The sequence below is a fragment of the Ostrea edulis genome, chromosome 3 (genome assembly GCF_947568905.1).
Source record: "Ostrea edulis chromosome 3, xbOstEdul1.1, whole genome shotgun sequence".
Taxonomy (NCBI): domain Eukaryota; kingdom Metazoa; phylum Mollusca; class Bivalvia; order Ostreida; family Ostreidae; genus Ostrea; species Ostrea edulis.
In genome coordinates, this window is record NC_079166.1 from 40,485,463 (window position 1) to 40,503,437 (window position 17,975).

General features: G+C 33.5%; 1 protein-coding gene across 1 annotated transcript; it reads right to left on the reverse strand.

Moving 5' to 3' along the window:
- Positions 1-5,613: 5,613 nt before the first annotated feature.
- On the reverse strand, positions 5,614-16,349 carry LOC125673172 (pancreatic triacylglycerol lipase-like). Its single transcript, XM_048909593.2, has 8 exons — positions 16,268-16,349; positions 14,221-14,241; positions 13,811-13,852; positions 13,234-13,493; positions 9,469-9,688; positions 8,317-8,418; positions 6,029-6,142; positions 5,614-5,944 (listed from the first exon to the last, which is right to left on the reverse strand). Exons 1-8 carry the CDS (start codon positions 16,311-16,313, stop codon positions 5,706-5,708), a joined length of 1,044 nt encoding a protein of 347 aa, XP_048765550.2. The 5' UTR covers positions 16,314-16,349; the 3' UTR covers positions 5,614-5,705.
- Positions 16,350-17,975: the final 1,626 nt, after the last annotated feature.

Sequence of the window (17,975 nt, forward strand, 5' to 3'; positions counted from 1 at the left end):
ATGACTGATTGATTGATTGTATATAGCATGAGGGAGATAATCCTTAATTTTGAAATAAATTTCTAAATTTGATCACAGCAATTAAATATACATCCGTATTTTCAAGCTAGTAACGAAATACTTTAGCTACTGGGCTGTAGAGACCCTCGGGGACAAACAGTCTACCAGCAAAGGCCTCGATCCAGGGGTCATAATGTAAAACTTATACGGTAGCAATGTTGATGCACCAGATGCGCATTTGGACAAATAATGTATCTACAGTGATGCTCAACCGAAATGTTTGAAATCCGAAATAACGATAAACTTCCTAGAGCTATTTTAAGGAAAAACAGAGTGCCAAATAGTGGAGTCAAATTCGTCATGAAATAAAGTATGCATACAATGCAATAGTTTTGTTCGTAAGATAGATAAGTTCTTGAATATGAATCAAAAGTTTTGAAGTACATTTTCCAAATATTTTTTTTCATTGAAACATTTGCAATAAAAATATTGCTGTCCTATCAGTGTTAAAAATAAAAAGTTGGACTTCTATCAGTATGTAAGCCCACCAAAAATATATGTATCATCGCATTTTGAACTGGTCCCAGCTCCCAATAAATATTGACCGGTCCCTTAATGGAGTGCACATATTGTAGAGGAAGTGGAGTTCAGATCTTGTGAATATCATAGAATGACAGTCGTGTATAAATAGTAGGGTTCAGTTTATTCAAACATGAAAGACATTTTCTTATAGTGAGTGTAGTCCAGATTTGTGATCATTAGAGACTCTTGATCAGCATTGTATAGTTAATGAAGATTAAAGAGACAATAATGTTTTGTTTGGGGAGTACAGGGACCATTTTTACAAAACATTTTACGACAAAATCGCAAGTCTTAAATTGTATTACACAATTTTTAGTTTATATGGATGAATTAAAACTTTTGGGAATCTTCATTTTTAACATTATCTTATTACTGTTTTGCATTGGAGTGAATGAGCTTGCAATAATCGTGAAACTTTCAGTATGTAAAGCTGGTCTTTAGTCGTTAGTTCTTTTGTAAGATGTGTCCAGACCTTTTGGACTTTAGAAAGGTTGTCGCGTATAACAAGTTCAGTCTAGTATAGGTTATTTTGGTATTTCCTTCACATAATTATTAGATCATTGCTGATTAGAGTAGACACAGTGCTTGTTTGCTTTGACATAAATTAGGAAATTTTAGAGAAAGATTTCAAGTTTTAGGTCACCTGAGTCATTCGGGTGACTTAACTGCTATTGGTCTGCATCCGTCGTCGTCCGTCGTCCATCGTGCATTAACAATTTAACGTTTTAAACTTCTGATTATTTTCAGATTTGATATGAAACATTGTTGGGACAACGGTGACAAAATTGCAATTTTGAGGTCTCCTACAAAACAATAATCACTACCCTGAGGGGTAGGGAGTTTTTTTGGTTCCAGGATGGGACCAAAATTTTCATAGTTATTATTGTTTTTATCATTTTGAAAGACGACTTTAACTTTTGCTGAATCTGCATGAAAACTTAATTTATATTTAAGAAAAGCAACAAGGGATGCACCAAAAATTGTGACTATTACAATTCCGTTGTTTTGATTCTTGACAATTTTCAAAATAGTGATAATGTTAATATAACGCATTATTATATCATTGATGAAGATGGACACTTTCGGGGAGTATTTGTATTTTAAGAAACATGTCTGCTTCATTTATGAATATTGTATTAAACATAATGTCAACAGCAAACTACTCGTACCAACACAACTTTATGACAAACGAGATACCTTAATCTTCTCCACTGTCAACTTCCCATATGCTCCCCATTTGTGTAGCAATATTCCATTATCACTTGCATATGGTATTTATGTCTCTCAACTGATTCCATACGCAAGAGCGTTTTCTGCGCATGATCAATCATTAAATAAAGACAGGCTATAAGAAATAAATAGATGTTAGTGGGTTTCAACAGCCTCGTTTGGTAAATTTTATGGTCATTGCGATGGTCTAATTTGCAAATAATTGGTATTACCAAGTTGAATACCGCCTGACGTGTTTCATACCAATTGTTAGACCGTTATTTACATACTGATTTGACTAGCGATTACTCTGTATGCCTAATCAGAATATGCTAATAACGGCGGATGTGACTAGTCACGAGGGGATGCAAACTCTTTGCGGTGCTTTATAGGTCATCTGATTATTAATTAGAAATATCTAAACGTCTGGGTACCCTTGATATAAAAGAGAAAAACTTACAACCCTTACAGGATACTAAATTTCAGCCATTACAAAAAAGTAATTAATAGCATTACACTGTATTGAATATCTCTCGACGGTCATATAATTAATCTAGATGTTCGACAAATTTCATGAAATGATCAAGTACTTCTTGCGATATTAGGTAATCAATTTAAATGTTTGAACGATTCACTTGAGGAGAAATGAACGTGGACCCTCTGAAGACTTGATCGTTTTGTATACGGCAACATTTGCAATGAAGTAGACAATTACATTCTATCACCATCTATTAACATTTTGAAATTGGGAAACTAACCGGAGGTTAAAAATGGATGTGTCGAATACTTGAAATGGAAAAAATCATCCCTTTCCTCAGCTGCACTTCACAATCGACGGCCATTTTGTGTGAACCATTTCGCTCCTTTTCAGATGTTTGAAAATGGTTGCCGGTTGCGAACGCCGTACTGGGAATTTTGACGGTATTTGTGACTGGAAAAGTATGTCATATTCATTCAGACGGTATAGATCAATTAACGTTTTGTACCATCTATCTACATGTATCTGTGTTTAGTGAGCTAGAAATATTGAAAAAAAATTGAAATGTTTTGGAATCATTAAATTTCATAGAGGACCAATTTTTGTGGATTTCGCAACGAAATACTCAAATTATATGATGTCATTATGCAGGGACTATATACATGAAATTACATACCACGAAACTGCAAATTATAGACAACCTATGAAAATTGGCCCCTGCCATGGATACATATTGTGCGCCATTATTGGCTGACTTGTTTTCATCTTCTTATTAAACAGAATTATTCAAATCCCTTTACAGGAGATGAAATTTGTTTGCAGTCACAAGCAATCCAACATTTAGATACATGGCCGATGTTTTGTTTATCAACAACACTGCAGCCCTTTCATTCATATGTCGATTTAATATATGTTCAATGAACTGAAAACACATCTGCACAAAGTATTCCACATCTATTTCAGAGTAGGATGTTTCATTGAATATAGACGTCGATGGCGAACTAGAAATTCAGTTTCATGACAAATGTGATGTCCTTAGCTTATCATCGTCAACTTCTCATATTCATGTAGCAATTATCCTTTATCACCTGTATACATCTTCGCAAGCCAAGTGTCTGATTCGCTTAGTCTCCTCGAATTGAGAGTAAGCGAATCGGACACTTGGCTTGCGAAGATGCACCTGCATATGGTGTTTATGCTTCTAAATTCATTTAATAGGCGATAACACGGTCTGTGTACAATAATTTCTAAACCGAAGCAGGCTACTGAAAAGTAAGTAGACGTTAAACGATTTTCAACATTTCCTTTAAGGTAATCAATGTATAAAAATGTGAAGATAACATATAGTGATCAATCTCATAACTCCTATAAAGAATACAAAATTAAGTGTAGGACACGCACGGATCTCTGGATTTGCGAAATGCATAACGATCATATTTCATATATAATAAAAAATTGGGCAATTCTTATAATAAAACTATCATTTTGTAGGGTTTATGAAATAAGCCTAATCCACCCCAGGAGTTTACAGAAATTTGATCATCACTTGATTTATTTCCCTTTGAAGTATATAGGAAGATCCTTTTTAAAAAAGATATTCTTTATAAAAAATTGTAATTTCAAAATTACAAATCGGGGTAAAAATATACCTTATTACAATATGAAATAAAATTATTCATATGTACACATATTCATTCTTATTGTTTATTATGAAGAGCGAATGATTCTTCCAAATATAAAAAATGGACTTGTTATCAATTACCAGATTTAATCTATTATATAACAATGAATATTTACCTTTATTGAAAATGTGAAGATAACGAATAGTTACCAAGCTCATGATTCCCATAAAGAATACAGCATTAAGAGGAGGACAAACACGGATCCCTGCACATATTAGAGGTGGGATCAAGCTTCTAGGAGGGGTAAACATACCCTATCGACCAGTCACACCCGCGGTGAGCCATATATCTTTAGCAGGTAAACGAAACAATCCGTAGTCAAAATCAGTATGTAAAGAGGGGCCTAACAATTCGCAAGCAGATATTCTAATATAGCGGTCAAACTCAACGGCCTTGTTTGAGTGCTCAGGACAGGGTCGTTACAGGTTTTCAATATTTATGGTATACGTGTCCCTTTTTCCCATGAATATTTGTTGGAAGCGATTATCTTCGATTACATGTGTGTTATGTGTATTTAAAGTGTCTTTCACCTGAAACAACATTATAAACTTTTTCATTGATTCATTGAGTGAACACTTGTAAGCACGAAAAATAGCCAGTACTACAAGGACTAAGAAAACCTAGATCTCATCACCTGGAAAACAGACTGTATTAAGTTCTACGACTCTTAGCTCGCTTGGGAATATACATACATATCTAGTAGAGATTAAAAGCTATTTAAATTCTTCAATTTTACAAACAAATTTCGACAGTATCTCCATCATATGAATGCACCAATTTTCTATTATACGAACTGATTCGATACGCAAGAGTTTGTTCTGCATATGATCAGTTTTTATGTCGAGGCGTGCTACTGACAAATAAGTTGCCTTTACAATGGTTTCAACAGTATCTTTTAAAGTTATTATTTTGCAAATGTTATGGTCGTTTAACGATTTTAGTAACAAATACCTTTCATAGAGCAAAATTCTGTCTGATACCAATTGCTATTTTCCCCACGATACAATTACAAGAACCTATACGTCGTGACGTACTTTTCCACTGTGACGTCAAATGGTGTGAAGTGCACAGGTACATATATGGATCACTAAGTACTGGAATTTTTCTCGGGAAGCCTTAACTGAGCTGCATATTTCTCGTGTATCGAACCACAATATGCTGGTGATAATGGAATATTGCTACATAAACCCATTAGATGAATATGATAAGTTGATGATGGATACTGATACGTAATTTTATGTTAGGTAGGGTTGAACTGTTTTATTTAAAGTAAGTGTTTCGCAAATGTTATGTTCGTTATTATGATGGTAATTGCAAATACAAGCTGTCATAAGATCGAATGCTGTGTGAGGTGTTTCAAATGAACTGGCTCTTTACACACATATTTTGACTACGGATTACTCCGTTCACCTGATCAACAGAGAGGGTTCACGCGGGTCAACAGGGTATATTTACTCCTCCTAGGCACCTGAATCCACTTCTAGTGTGTCCAGGAGTCCATGCCGGTCCTACTCTTTGGTAATCTCTATAGGAGTATGAGATTTTCTTAACCTTTTCTACGGGATAGTTTTGTACAATCCACAAAGAGAAAACTACCAATTTGCCAGGTTCACGGAAGCAGCAAAAATGGCGTTCTTAGTAAATAAAACATTAAAGAAAACGCCTGATGCATATAGTTTATTAAAGAAACAAAAAAACATCGATTTAAGGAAATATTTCATGGGTCTGGTCTATAGATCTTCATATTGATGAATCTACTCGGAACCGTTTGTTCGACAGTACGGGTAGGCGGTGGCGGTAACGCCGTAGTACATTCCTTCAGATCCTTTCTTAGCATCATAACCCCAGAAGACACACTTGTTAGGACTACATTTAGACGCAAGAAATTTCATATATGTGCATTCACAGGCTCGGAGTTTACACTTGTCCGAGATCGACTCCACGTAATATCCTACAGCTTTCAAATGTCCACAGGCTTTGTGGAATGTTGCCTCTAGAATGAATGAAACATTATCATGAAATAAGATAAAGACCGTTCAATTGTTATCAGATGTTTAGAAATATAGAACTTTCTTACTTTTTAGAGTATGAATCTTAACAGGGTTTTTCGGGTTATAGGTACATCCTGGTTGTCTTCTTCCACCATTGACGTAGATATCAAGATGGCCGCATCTTTTCTTCATTCCATAACCTAAATGAAATGGAAGTTTACATCTTATCATATCAAGTAGACATCTACATGTATTTATACTTCACACTCATGATAGGACCATATTTATTAATATTAATGTGATGTAACACTTATACGGTACCAATTTTGATGTACCAGATGTGCATTTCGACAAATAATGTCTTCAGTGATGCTCAAGCCGAAATTTTGGAAAATCGAAATAACAATAAACTTCTAGGATCTAAAAGGAAAACTAGAGTGCCATAAACTGGAGCCAAATTCGTCCAAGGATAAGAGCTATGCATGAAGGAGATAATCCTTAATTTTTAAATGAATTTCTAAATTTTATCACAACAATTAAATATACATCCGTATTTTCAAGTTAGTAACGAAGTATTTAGCTACTGGGCTACAGAGACCCTCGGGGACTAACAGTCCACCAGCAAAGGCCTCGACCCAGGGTTCATAATGTAAAACTTATACGGTACCAAATTTGATGCACCAGATGCGCATTTCGAGAAATAATGTAATTTTAATTCTATAACATAATGTTTGAATTTTCTTCAATGAATATGATTGCATGATATACCTATTGGCATGTCTCTAGAGCTCTGATTCCTGATTTCTTTACAAATGATAAAAGATAAAGACATGCTTTGACTTTGTTCAGTTTGTAATAAGATGTGACTACTCTAGAAGGTCCAAAACATGGCCGTTATTTTACTGCTGTTGTTTCTGACAGACGTGAACCTTATGCAAAAAAAAAAAAAAAAAAAAAAAAAAAAAATAAAATAAAACCCAGGATGTTGCATTTCAGGGGTCTTTAATACAGTAGTAATCGGGAATTTTCTTTAGTTTCCATGATGGATACCAATATCCGTTTTTGAAAAAAAGTCAGTAACATTTGAAAAAAAAAAACTGGACCTTATGAAAGAAAGTTACAAGCTTTCCTTTTAGCATTATGCCTCAATGAGAAATTATCTCATAAAATATATCAATTATCAAATTTTAATGGGCTTCCGATGTTTTGCCTTTTAAATCACTGCGTAATTTAAGAACATGTCATTATGATATCTGTTGGAAAATCCTGCTTTAGAATACCTGGTGGGTCTATTTCCGTAAATAAAATCATTTTACACAACCTTAATAACTTTGCTATATTTGTAATCTAGTGTTATATTTTATTTGTTTTTATTCATACTTCTGGTATAACGATATGCAAGGTGAAGATAACGAACAGTGATCAATCTCATAACTCCTATAAGCAATACAAAATAGATAGTTGGGCAAACACGGACCCCTGGACACACCAGAGGTTGGATCAGGTGCCTAGGAGGAGTAAGCATCACCTTTTAACCGGTCACACCCGCCGTGAGCCCTATATCCTGATCAAGTAAACGGAGTTATTCGCAGTCAAATACATATACATGACACTAATTAAAGGGAATTTGTAAGGTATACAATGTAAGAACTTATTTTCGATGAATTTGTGCTTTGATAGAATTAGAAATGTTTGTATTTTTCTTGGAGTCTCCAATGATCATGTATGCATGTTATGTTTATTTCTTAATTGACATTGATATGAAATTAATTGCATTTCATGATGTCACTGATCATTTACTAATTGACATTGATTTGAAATTAGATACTCTACTGATGTATCTGATAAACGTGTCTATAATTATCTAATGCGCATGTGATGAGATGAGACATATACAACATACACCAAAAGAGCGTCAGAGGGACTTTTTCCCAGAAGAAAACAGGATTTTTTGTAAAGTAGAAATAATGTCAATTTAAACCAATCATAGGCAAATATATTACTAAGAAACAAAATTGTTTAGAAAACGTTTAGTCCAAAGAAAGTATGTAATCATATAACAAAGTTTAAATTCAGTGCACATAACCAAGTAGCATTAATCATTTAATATACTATATCAGAAAACGAAGTACATTATCTATACAATATTTGATGATAAATTAACGACCACTTTTAAGGATATTCGGAAACACTAGTATATGGTCTAATTTTCTGTGAGTTTTATATTTGATAAGTCATTGCTATTCAATTTATAAAACCACAGAACTATCGTATCCAAAAGTTTTCTATAGATCAGCAAAATTTTTAAAACGTTTAATGTTTCTGCCATATTCACGCAAGTCAACTAGGAAATGAACGAGCATTATGTTCTCACCAAACGGTCGCGCATCCGTGTGAATGATGTCTACAAATTGGGCGCTTTCTTTGTTGATTGCAAACTTTGAAGTTTCAAATAACGGACTGGCTGGGTCTAGACCTGAAATAAAAAACAGAACATTTAATATTGATTGAATTTGATAAAAGTATGTTAACAATAAAATTCGGTTAATTTGTTACAAATTTGGACAATATGCATTATATTCATGATGTAGTTAGTAATTTACTGAAATAATCTGAGCTTACCTGCAAAATGTAACATCATAATTTACACTGGGCAAATAGTTCGTTGTGTGTTTGTGGTGGTAACACTTCGTTTTGTGTTTGTGAAGGTAACACTTTGCTTTGTGTTTGTGAAGGTAACACTTTGCTTTGTGTTTGTGAAGGTAACACGTATACTTGTTTTGTGTTTGTGATGGTAACACTTTGCTTTGTGTTTGTGAAGGTAACACGTCTAATTGTTTTGTGTTTGTGAAGGTAACACGTTGTTTTGTGTTTGTGAAGGTAACACGTATAATTGTTTTGTGTTTGTGATGGTAACACGTTGCTTTGTGTTTGTGAAGGTAACACGTTGTTTTGTGTTTGTGAAGGTAACACGTATAATTGTTTTGTGTTTGTGAAGGTAACACTTTGCTTTGTGTTTGTGAAGGTAACACGTATAATTGTTTTGTGTTTGTGAAGGAAACACGTTGGTCTGTGTTTGTGAAGGGAACACGTTGGTTTGTGTTTGTGAAGGTACATGTAACACTTCCTTTTGTATTTGTGAAGGTAACACTTTACTTTGTGTTTGTGAAAGTAACACTTTCAACAAACCAAATTACCCTTACCACTACTGAGAAAAGGTATGGGGTATAGTGAATTGTTAAAGCTTAAGAAACAGTGAAAACAAAGGCTTGAAATTTCGGATTAAAGTGATGCATTATATTCTGTCATTGCAAAGACATGTTTGATCTATTTTTCGGAGGTTGACGGAATTTTTTTGCAACTATGTGTACTTTGATTTGCTCTTCGAATCCTCTTCTAAAGCTAACAAGATTGAAAACTATATAGATAAGAAATCACGTTGATCATAAATGAAAGGATGTATAGTTAATTCAAAGGAGAAAAGATGCACATGTCTTAGATGCTAGGACCAGACTTTAATACCTACCTGTAATACGACCGATCTTTCCCTTGGAATGTTCCCCTGCCTCTGCAGCAGCGTGTGCTCCCAAGCCTTGACCGATGATATGAACCTTGTCCAACGGAATCTTGTTCTTTTCCAGGAATATATAGACGTAAGCCCCGACAGTTTGAACGTTAGAGGCAGATTGAGCGTAGTTCACTCCCGCTCCCAAGGCCCAGTCAATCAGCAAAACATTGTGTTTCCTCTGAAAATAATCGATCTTTATCATCTGGGTTTTTTTTTCTTTATGGCTAATGATGCTAACATATGTTAAAGACTGACCGGGATCAAAATTGAAATAAAAAAGGTTCATTTTAAAATCATATAACAAACGCAGCTTAGTATCTCCAAAATTCAACCCCCCGAAATTTTTCTGGATTGGTATATCGAAAAACTGAAAAGTGTTTGCTTGCAAACTTACAATTGAATAAAAAAAAATATGAAAGCGTTATAAACATTACTGATTATTGGGTTGACCTTTTAATCTCCAAACTTCATATTTTGTGAGTTATTGCATTAGAGTCAACGAAAATTCAACGGTAGAATTTTGATACTAAAAGGACATTTAGTTTGCATATATTAAAACAAGCATATACACGGCTGAGTTTGTGAGTATCATAAATCTGAAAATGTATTCGTCACTTATCTTCTCAACTGAAATGGGAACAAAATGTATTTGTGAAACACTGATGTCCGCATATGACAGCAAAAATAATTATCGTACCCATATGAAATATATGAAAACCCTATCACTTACCATTCAAATGTTATGGCTAAGGTAAATTTTTCAAAAGTAGGTCAAACGCCAAGGGCAAGAGGTTAACAATAATTTGCTACTAAACAAAAGGTCTTTTCAAAATATGAGAGCACTATCAAGATCCATTCAAAAATGATGACCACGGATATAGTTTTTGCGGACAGAGAAACAGACGGATAGACCCATTACGGGACATAAGATATGGTTCATTTTAACAATACTGTACTGTGACTCTTATTTTAGAAATTGTGAAGTCGGTCAATTGGTAGGGTAATTTCTCTCTGCATTTTGATCGAGATGTCAAAAAGGAACTTTTAAAAAAAAATATGGCAAATCTCCTACGTATTTCCAAAATAGAATTACCAGAAGACGCTTTTCTGAACACAAAATCATTGCATATGAATTTATGTTCTACATGCAAATCGGATAAAATGTTCGATGTTTCATGTTTTAAATTGGAAGGTACGTTGGTTGTCTTATATGAATTTGTTGGAACTGTTTAGCAGAGGACTGTTCCTGTATGTAAGACGGTAATTTGTGCTACAGCGTAACTTTATAAATGGTGTCACACTAAAACATTACACCTAGTTTAATGATTTCACACCAATTTATTCTATGAATGCAGCATTTAAATCATATTAAAAACTATTCAAATTCGGTGCTTAATACAGAGACAGAAGATAAAGTCCCGGGTTAGAATAACAAAATGTGGGCAAAGTTGTCAGTCAGTTATGTGCAGGTGTTTGAATTTATCATCGCTAACCATTAAGGAATTTGATTGAAAATTCATTAGAACACATAAAATCAATTCTCTGGTTCAGAGAGGCCAATTTTCGCAAAAACAGATAAGGGAAGGCCTTTTCAAACTTTCATAAGCAACAAAATAGATGATTGAGGCATTTGTTTAATCTCGAACTTGTTGGAAAAGAAACTTTAAACGTAAAAGTTATGTAATTGAATCATGAACACAGTAGACTTTCCTTATCTGGGCCACCAACAACAAAATTTTAGGCAAGGTCATCTGAACTGGAGACTGCAGAATATGTCTGTAACAAATACATAACTGACTATAAATGATTCATTCGGAACATAGGCCGTGTTATATTCCTTCGATTCGGATATACTATGATTAAAGAGTTAAGGTGTATAGCTCTAAATATAGGGTATCTAAGGTCGCCGTGAGAAAAAATCCAACCAATCAATCACGTGATTGAAAATTCTATTCTGTATTCTAATATATTCGCACAATCTTCATTATATTGTACCACTAAACAAAATGTTTGTGCATTGCAAGAAGCAATTAGAATGTGGAACATTAAATATAATTTTTAAGTGGAATGTCTTACCCTAATTCGTAAATTGAGTTCCACAATAACTTCAAGTTACTGAAATTGTAAAACCTTCTTCACACTCACTATCACAGCCATTTTGACAGGTGCCCAAAAATGATGAAGGACCCAAAACAATTTAGAGGCTCAAATATAAATTTTCATCAATAATAATTCAATATAGTACATACATTATGCTGATAACAAGACTTTATCAAGGTACACAGTTCTTATTATGTATATTTTTATTTAAACCACATTAACGTAGGTATTTGGCGATTAATGTTCATTCACATGTCGATTTAATATATTCCAGTGAACTTCAAATAAAGGACACCACAGAGTCATCCAGTTCTCCTTCATACTTTCATATTTTATTGAAAGTAGATATCAACGGCAAACTGACAACTCAACTGTATGACAAACGGGATTATTTCAATTCTCCATCGTCAACTTTCCCTATTTATGTAGTAATATTCCGTTATCACCTCCATATGGTGTTTATATATCTCAACTGATTCGTTACGCAAGAGTTTGCTCTGCGTATGGTAAGTTTTTAAATCGAAGCAGGCTACTGACAAACAAGTTGATAGTGCAGGGGTTCCAACAGTCTCGTTTAAAGTCAGCATTTCGAAAATTCTATGGTCATTATAACGAACTAGTTTGCCAATACAACCTATCATTGGGTCAAATGCTGTCTGACGTGCTTCGAGCCGATTGTTAGACCGTTCTTGGCACACTGATTTTGACTACGGATACCTCCGTTTACAATGTACCTGATCAAGATATAGGACTCACGGAGGGTGTGACCGGTCAACAGGGGATGCTTACTCCTCCTAGGAACCTGATCCCACTTCTGGTATATCCCGGGATCCGTGTTTGCCCAACTTTATTTTGTATTGCTTATAGGAGTTATGAGATTGACCACTGTTCGTTATCTCCACCTTTCTTGTAATAATGAAGTCAATCTATGTATTAGTTACGCTGGTTAAAGTGACTGTGCTAAGTGAAAGTGCAGGCGGTTTTACAATTTTCATTTACTTGGAGGTAATATTACAGATCCCTGTTTATGAATTGGGGTAGGAAGTTTTCTACCTTTACTCTTTATTAGTAAATATGAATTAAATTGATACACTGGGCTGTGAATCGGAAGTCATAAACATGCAAGTCTAGTCGGTAAATAGCTCTTTTGTTGTAGCGATGTCTGACTTAAAATAAAGATTATTTTATTTGATTTGATTTGCAAGTGAATTTCAAATGCAAGACGGGAAAATTTAGAACGAATGCGGATTTTCCCCCAGATACAACAGTCTATTACCAACTTTTTATTGTATTGAAAATTCGATAAAATCGGCAATGCGGTAACCTCAAAACGAATACGTGCGGGCCTTAAAACCGTAATATCAATGCATATGGATATGCAATACCTGTATGAAATATATCATATGATCCAAACATGATGTCTGTTTAGAAATAAACATTTTTGGTTTCATATGAATACAATACAATTTGATTTGGTATAAATACAAGTAGCTAATTGATATTTAGACGTTCTCAACAAGTTAAAACTCGGCAGGTGAACATCTTTCTGTTCTAGTTATGATAGCGAACCAGTGTTTGAAAAAATAAAGAATACAGATAAATAAAGAAATGAAATACTTCTACCTGTCTAAGGGTGTCTGCAAGGTTTCGTATAGCCGGAAGTGACGTATCCACCAAGTAGCCATGGATAATGACGTCAGTCTCTTTGGTTCGATCAAAACTCTTCGGTAGGGCAGTGTTCTCTGATATCTTATCCACTCCTTCAAACCAGACATTTTTCAGCTTCATTTCCTCGGGGCTCTCTGGTCGTTTATTGAAGCGTTTGCTCATACACATCTTGACTGCCAAGATTGCAAAGCATAAACTGGTCGCTCTGACCATTGCTGATTTGCAAAGAAAAATAACAATGTACAATGTATATGGCATGGCAACATTAATGAGTAGACTTTCGTAAATCAAGACGTTAATAATCATTATTGAATTTTGTTTAAGGAAACTATAATCAAATATGACATCAATTAACAGAATGAAAGATATATAACTATATTCACATTCTATACAAAAGGGTTAGTAGAAATACTACTGAAAGGTCGAAAGGAAACATATAAAAATATAAGAATACTTCAGTTGAGATCTCTCTTGTCATTTAGCAGCTGTCGAAGAGATGGATTTCATGTAACAAATGTGTTTAACAGGTTACCTGCATTGTTCATATTGGATGACATACTGGTTTCGTCACCACCTGAAACGGCACAAATTTATTTTAGTAAATCATTGGAATTTGTTTCTATTTAGCAAGATTACGAACACGGATAAATTTCAAATCATACAAAGAATTCGGAATTGATAATAATTGGGCAAACATGGACCAGACGTGTGATCAGGTGCGTTGGAGGAGTAAGCATACCCTGTTGACCGGTCACACCCGCTGTATTTGTTTGTTTTTTTTTATTCAAAAGGGAAAGCATTCCACAACCTCTGCATGAATTTGATAGCCGTGAGTAAGTCATTATGATGAGCCTATCTGTAAAGTATGCAAGTGCCTAATTGTATTTCATCACTTTAATTTTACGCGAAAAAATACAATAAAACTTGTAAATTCATACTCACGTTTGCCAACTCCACTACAGACTGAAAAAAAAAGATTTTGCTTAAAACAGTTGTAATATTTTGATGCTTGATTATATAAAGAAAAATTAAACCTAAAAGTCAGACAAGTTTAATTCATTACTCAGTGATTTCTATATCTCTGAATCTCATGTAACTGATTTATATATATATATATATATATATATATATATATATATATATATATAGAGAGAGAGAGAGAGAGAGAGAGAGAGAGAGAGAGAGAGAGAGAGAGAGCAATTAGATATACATCCGTATTTTCAAGCTAGTAACGAAGTACTTAGCTACTGGGCTGTAGAGACCCTGATAAATTATTCTATATGGCTTCCCATTGTTCATAAGATTTAAGAAATAACGTCAAAAATTCTTGAAATTTCTGACCGCCTCAAAAACGTTTTTATAGATATGCCCATAGTGGGTTTTAAAAGAGACAAAATGTTCAAAGACATTCTGGTACATAACAAACACAATAATCTATTTTTTAGAAAAGAAAATTTATGCGAGCTGTGTGGTGCTGAAAAGTGTACTTTATGTCAATATGTCATTAAAACTATAATCAATTTGAGGACTGCAACGGTAACAAATATCATATCAAAAATTATATCAATTGTAAATCCAGCAATGTAGTTTATGGAGTGTTTTGCAAAAAATGCAACAAAATTGTATATGTGGGAGAAACTGGGGTAACTTTATATCAAATGCATGTTTTGAATTTGTCATTTATTAGACGAGAAACTGATGACCCTGTTGCTATTCATTTCTATATAGATTGTCATAGTATTGACGAATATTCTATAATAGGAATTGAAAAACTTTACAAAGATAACATTTATCGTCGCTTAGAGAAAATTTATGGAAGAAAAAATTGAATACTTATGTACCATTCGGAATAAACAAAAGGGAACATTTTTGTCTCTAATAAGTAATACGAAGAACGTGTTATAATAACTGATTTTAACAATATTGATGTATTTACGATTAACTACTTACTCTAATAAATCTTGGTTGTATTCACGTAGGCCAGAAGCGAATTGCTTTGTGAAGAAACATGTCCTAAAATTTTGCTACATTACTTACCAAATATTTAATTATACGCATAGTCATATTTCAAGATGTGTCCACGAGGTCGGGTGAGTATTGTTCATTTTATTATTAGATTCTTACCTTTTTCAAATGTTTTTCGCGCAATATCAACTTCGACGTTACTTTTCAATGGTATGATACTTACTGTGACGTCATAGTACTTTTGTGTATGCAGTCTTGTATTACGTTGCTATGACAGATAAATATGCACCCAGGGGTGATAACCCTACTCAGACATGATAATTTGTGATGTCTCCCTGCTAAACAGTCCATAATAGTTTTATTATCCTGAAGAATGTGAACGTTAAAAAAACTATCACACATTTATTGACTTGTACCATGTATCTGGGTTTTTTTTTTAAAATTAAAACGTCAACATATTCGTAATAACTTTCTCTGCAGAAAATTCTGATAACTTTTCAATAGTTTTCGAGGGGTGAAATCAATGTTAACCTCAACTACATACATTTTTTTTTTTTTTAACTCAATGTCATACATTTATTAGATATATATATTAACGAAAGCAAAACATTGAGGTTTGAGAACGTTAAACGAGAGAAAGCTTTCAATTGTGACGTCACAGTAGAATGACGCAAAAACATAACGTCAAACGTAAACATTTCGTAACGTATTTCAAGAGAAAAACGTAAACATCAAGTGAAATGCAAAATTGCATTAGAATGGAAATGTATTTCTTTTCGATTGTTATTTGTGACCGTTAATGTTGACGCTGAAGTTTATGATTTACGATCCTGCATATTTTCAATTATTTTTTGATAGAGCTTTCTCGCTTGTGCCATTAGAAATTATGTTATAAAGGGCGACAACACAGTTGTCACCCTGCGCGTGAGGGAGACATCACGAATTGTCTCCCTCCACGTGACCAGCCCTCAACCAATGAAATTGACTGTATTATTCAGAAGGATAATAGCATAAAATATCTTACTGGCTCCGTGGTGACAGTGATAACCATGAGATGAATGTTGTCCCATGTTGCAATCTTCAGAATCAGTATCCCAGTGCGTACTTCATGATGATTCGGAGTTTTTATACTTTTAAACCATTGATTTCTTAATTGCCATATGTTCATCAGTCAATATTAAAGTGACAAAGCAAATGAAAAGTGATAGTACATTATTTACTTGATGACAACTGTTAAGGTACCATAGTACAATATTATTTCTTATCAATACTGAACTTGTCAACTATGTAGAGATGGCATTTTGAGATAATATGCGTGCATGCATGTTTGTTTTTGGAACATGAGAAAGATAGTTTACACGTGCCAACAATGCCCTTTTTGTTATTTTTCTCGCATAAATAATTGTACTTCAGTAGAGTTTGTCAAGTATTTTAAAGTATATTGTAAATAAAGGATACCTACAAAACAGAAAATAGATCCGTTGATACTCTTCTTCAAATGTACGCGAAAAAGAATATTTTTAAAAAGACAGTCTTATATAATTAGAGACTGGTCAATATTTGTTAAGGGTGGGAGGTTTCGAACCGATGCATTCCATATTAGTTGTCCTATATCAGATGTGTAATAAAAAAAAGTGTGTCTGTCCTATCTAATGAATGAATATATGTGTAATTGTTTCATTGTTGTTACAGATCACACACAGTATTGTTTTTAGTGAAATTACAAATATCGTTATTTTTAACTCATTTTTTCTGGTTAAAATTATTAAAATTGTTGTTTAAAGTGGTACACATTGCATTTGTTTTTGAAAATTTGAAAATTGCTGTTTTACTGAATTGTTGTCTCATGTACATACAAGTGTTTTTCACATCGCATGATCAGTATTATCTATCAAATTATGAAAAATGTGTTTAAACTTTAAATTCTGGTCAGTATCCTTCAGTTATGACTAACATGATATATCACTTTTATTTTTTATGATTGAAATTCATACTCAATGCAATACTTATATTTAAGTTTTTGCAATTTTATTCACAACTGAATCCAATGTACTTATTTTGAAATATCTAATTACATGTTAAGATATTAAACATTTTCAAAGGTCAAGTATTTTATTGCAAATTGTCGACTTAGACATGAAATAAAGCATGCATAGAATTAAACATTTTTGTTTGTAAGATAGATAAATTCTGGAATATCAATCAAAAGTTTTGAAATACGTTTTCTAAGCAGTTTTTTCATTGATACATTTACAATACTATTATACTTAATATATCTAAGCTTGTTGGATGTATGCGATTTGTGATTTTGCACCTATTCTGTATTTTCATTAATTAATTAAATCTATATGTTATGTAATTAAGTATACCACTTCTTATGGTTGATATTTTATCTGTCATACAATTTTAACATAAGTACAAACTCACCACTTATTACATTATGCATCTTCACTTTTATACACATAATACATACTATCAAATAAGAATTATGGAGCCATGTCGTGCTACGAGCTGGATCCAGTTACAGAATCATGGTACAGGGTCTGAGGTGTAGCACCTGACGACGACCTCAAAATTCTTGCCTGATGACGATCTCAAAGTTGTTGTCTGGCATAATTTTATAATTTATGATTAACAAAGTAATAACTAGTGGCACTCTATTATCAAAATTTTCTTTGGCGACCCTACCCTAAATCTTTTCTGTATATATTTTAGTTATTTTTCATGTATAT

Coding starts and splice junctions, on each gene's coding strand:
- LOC125673172 (XM_048909593.2), bottom strand. CDS start 16,313: ATGGGACAACATTCATCTCATGGTTATCACTGTCACCACGGAGCCA. Junction 9,689..13,233: donor TTGCAGACACCCTTAGACAG/GTAGAAGTATTT, acceptor GATTATTTTCAG/AGGAAACACAATGTTTTGCT. Junction 6,143..8,316: donor CACGGATGCGCGACCGTTTG/GTGAGAACATAA, acceptor CATTTCATTTAG/GTTATGGAATGAAGAAAAGA.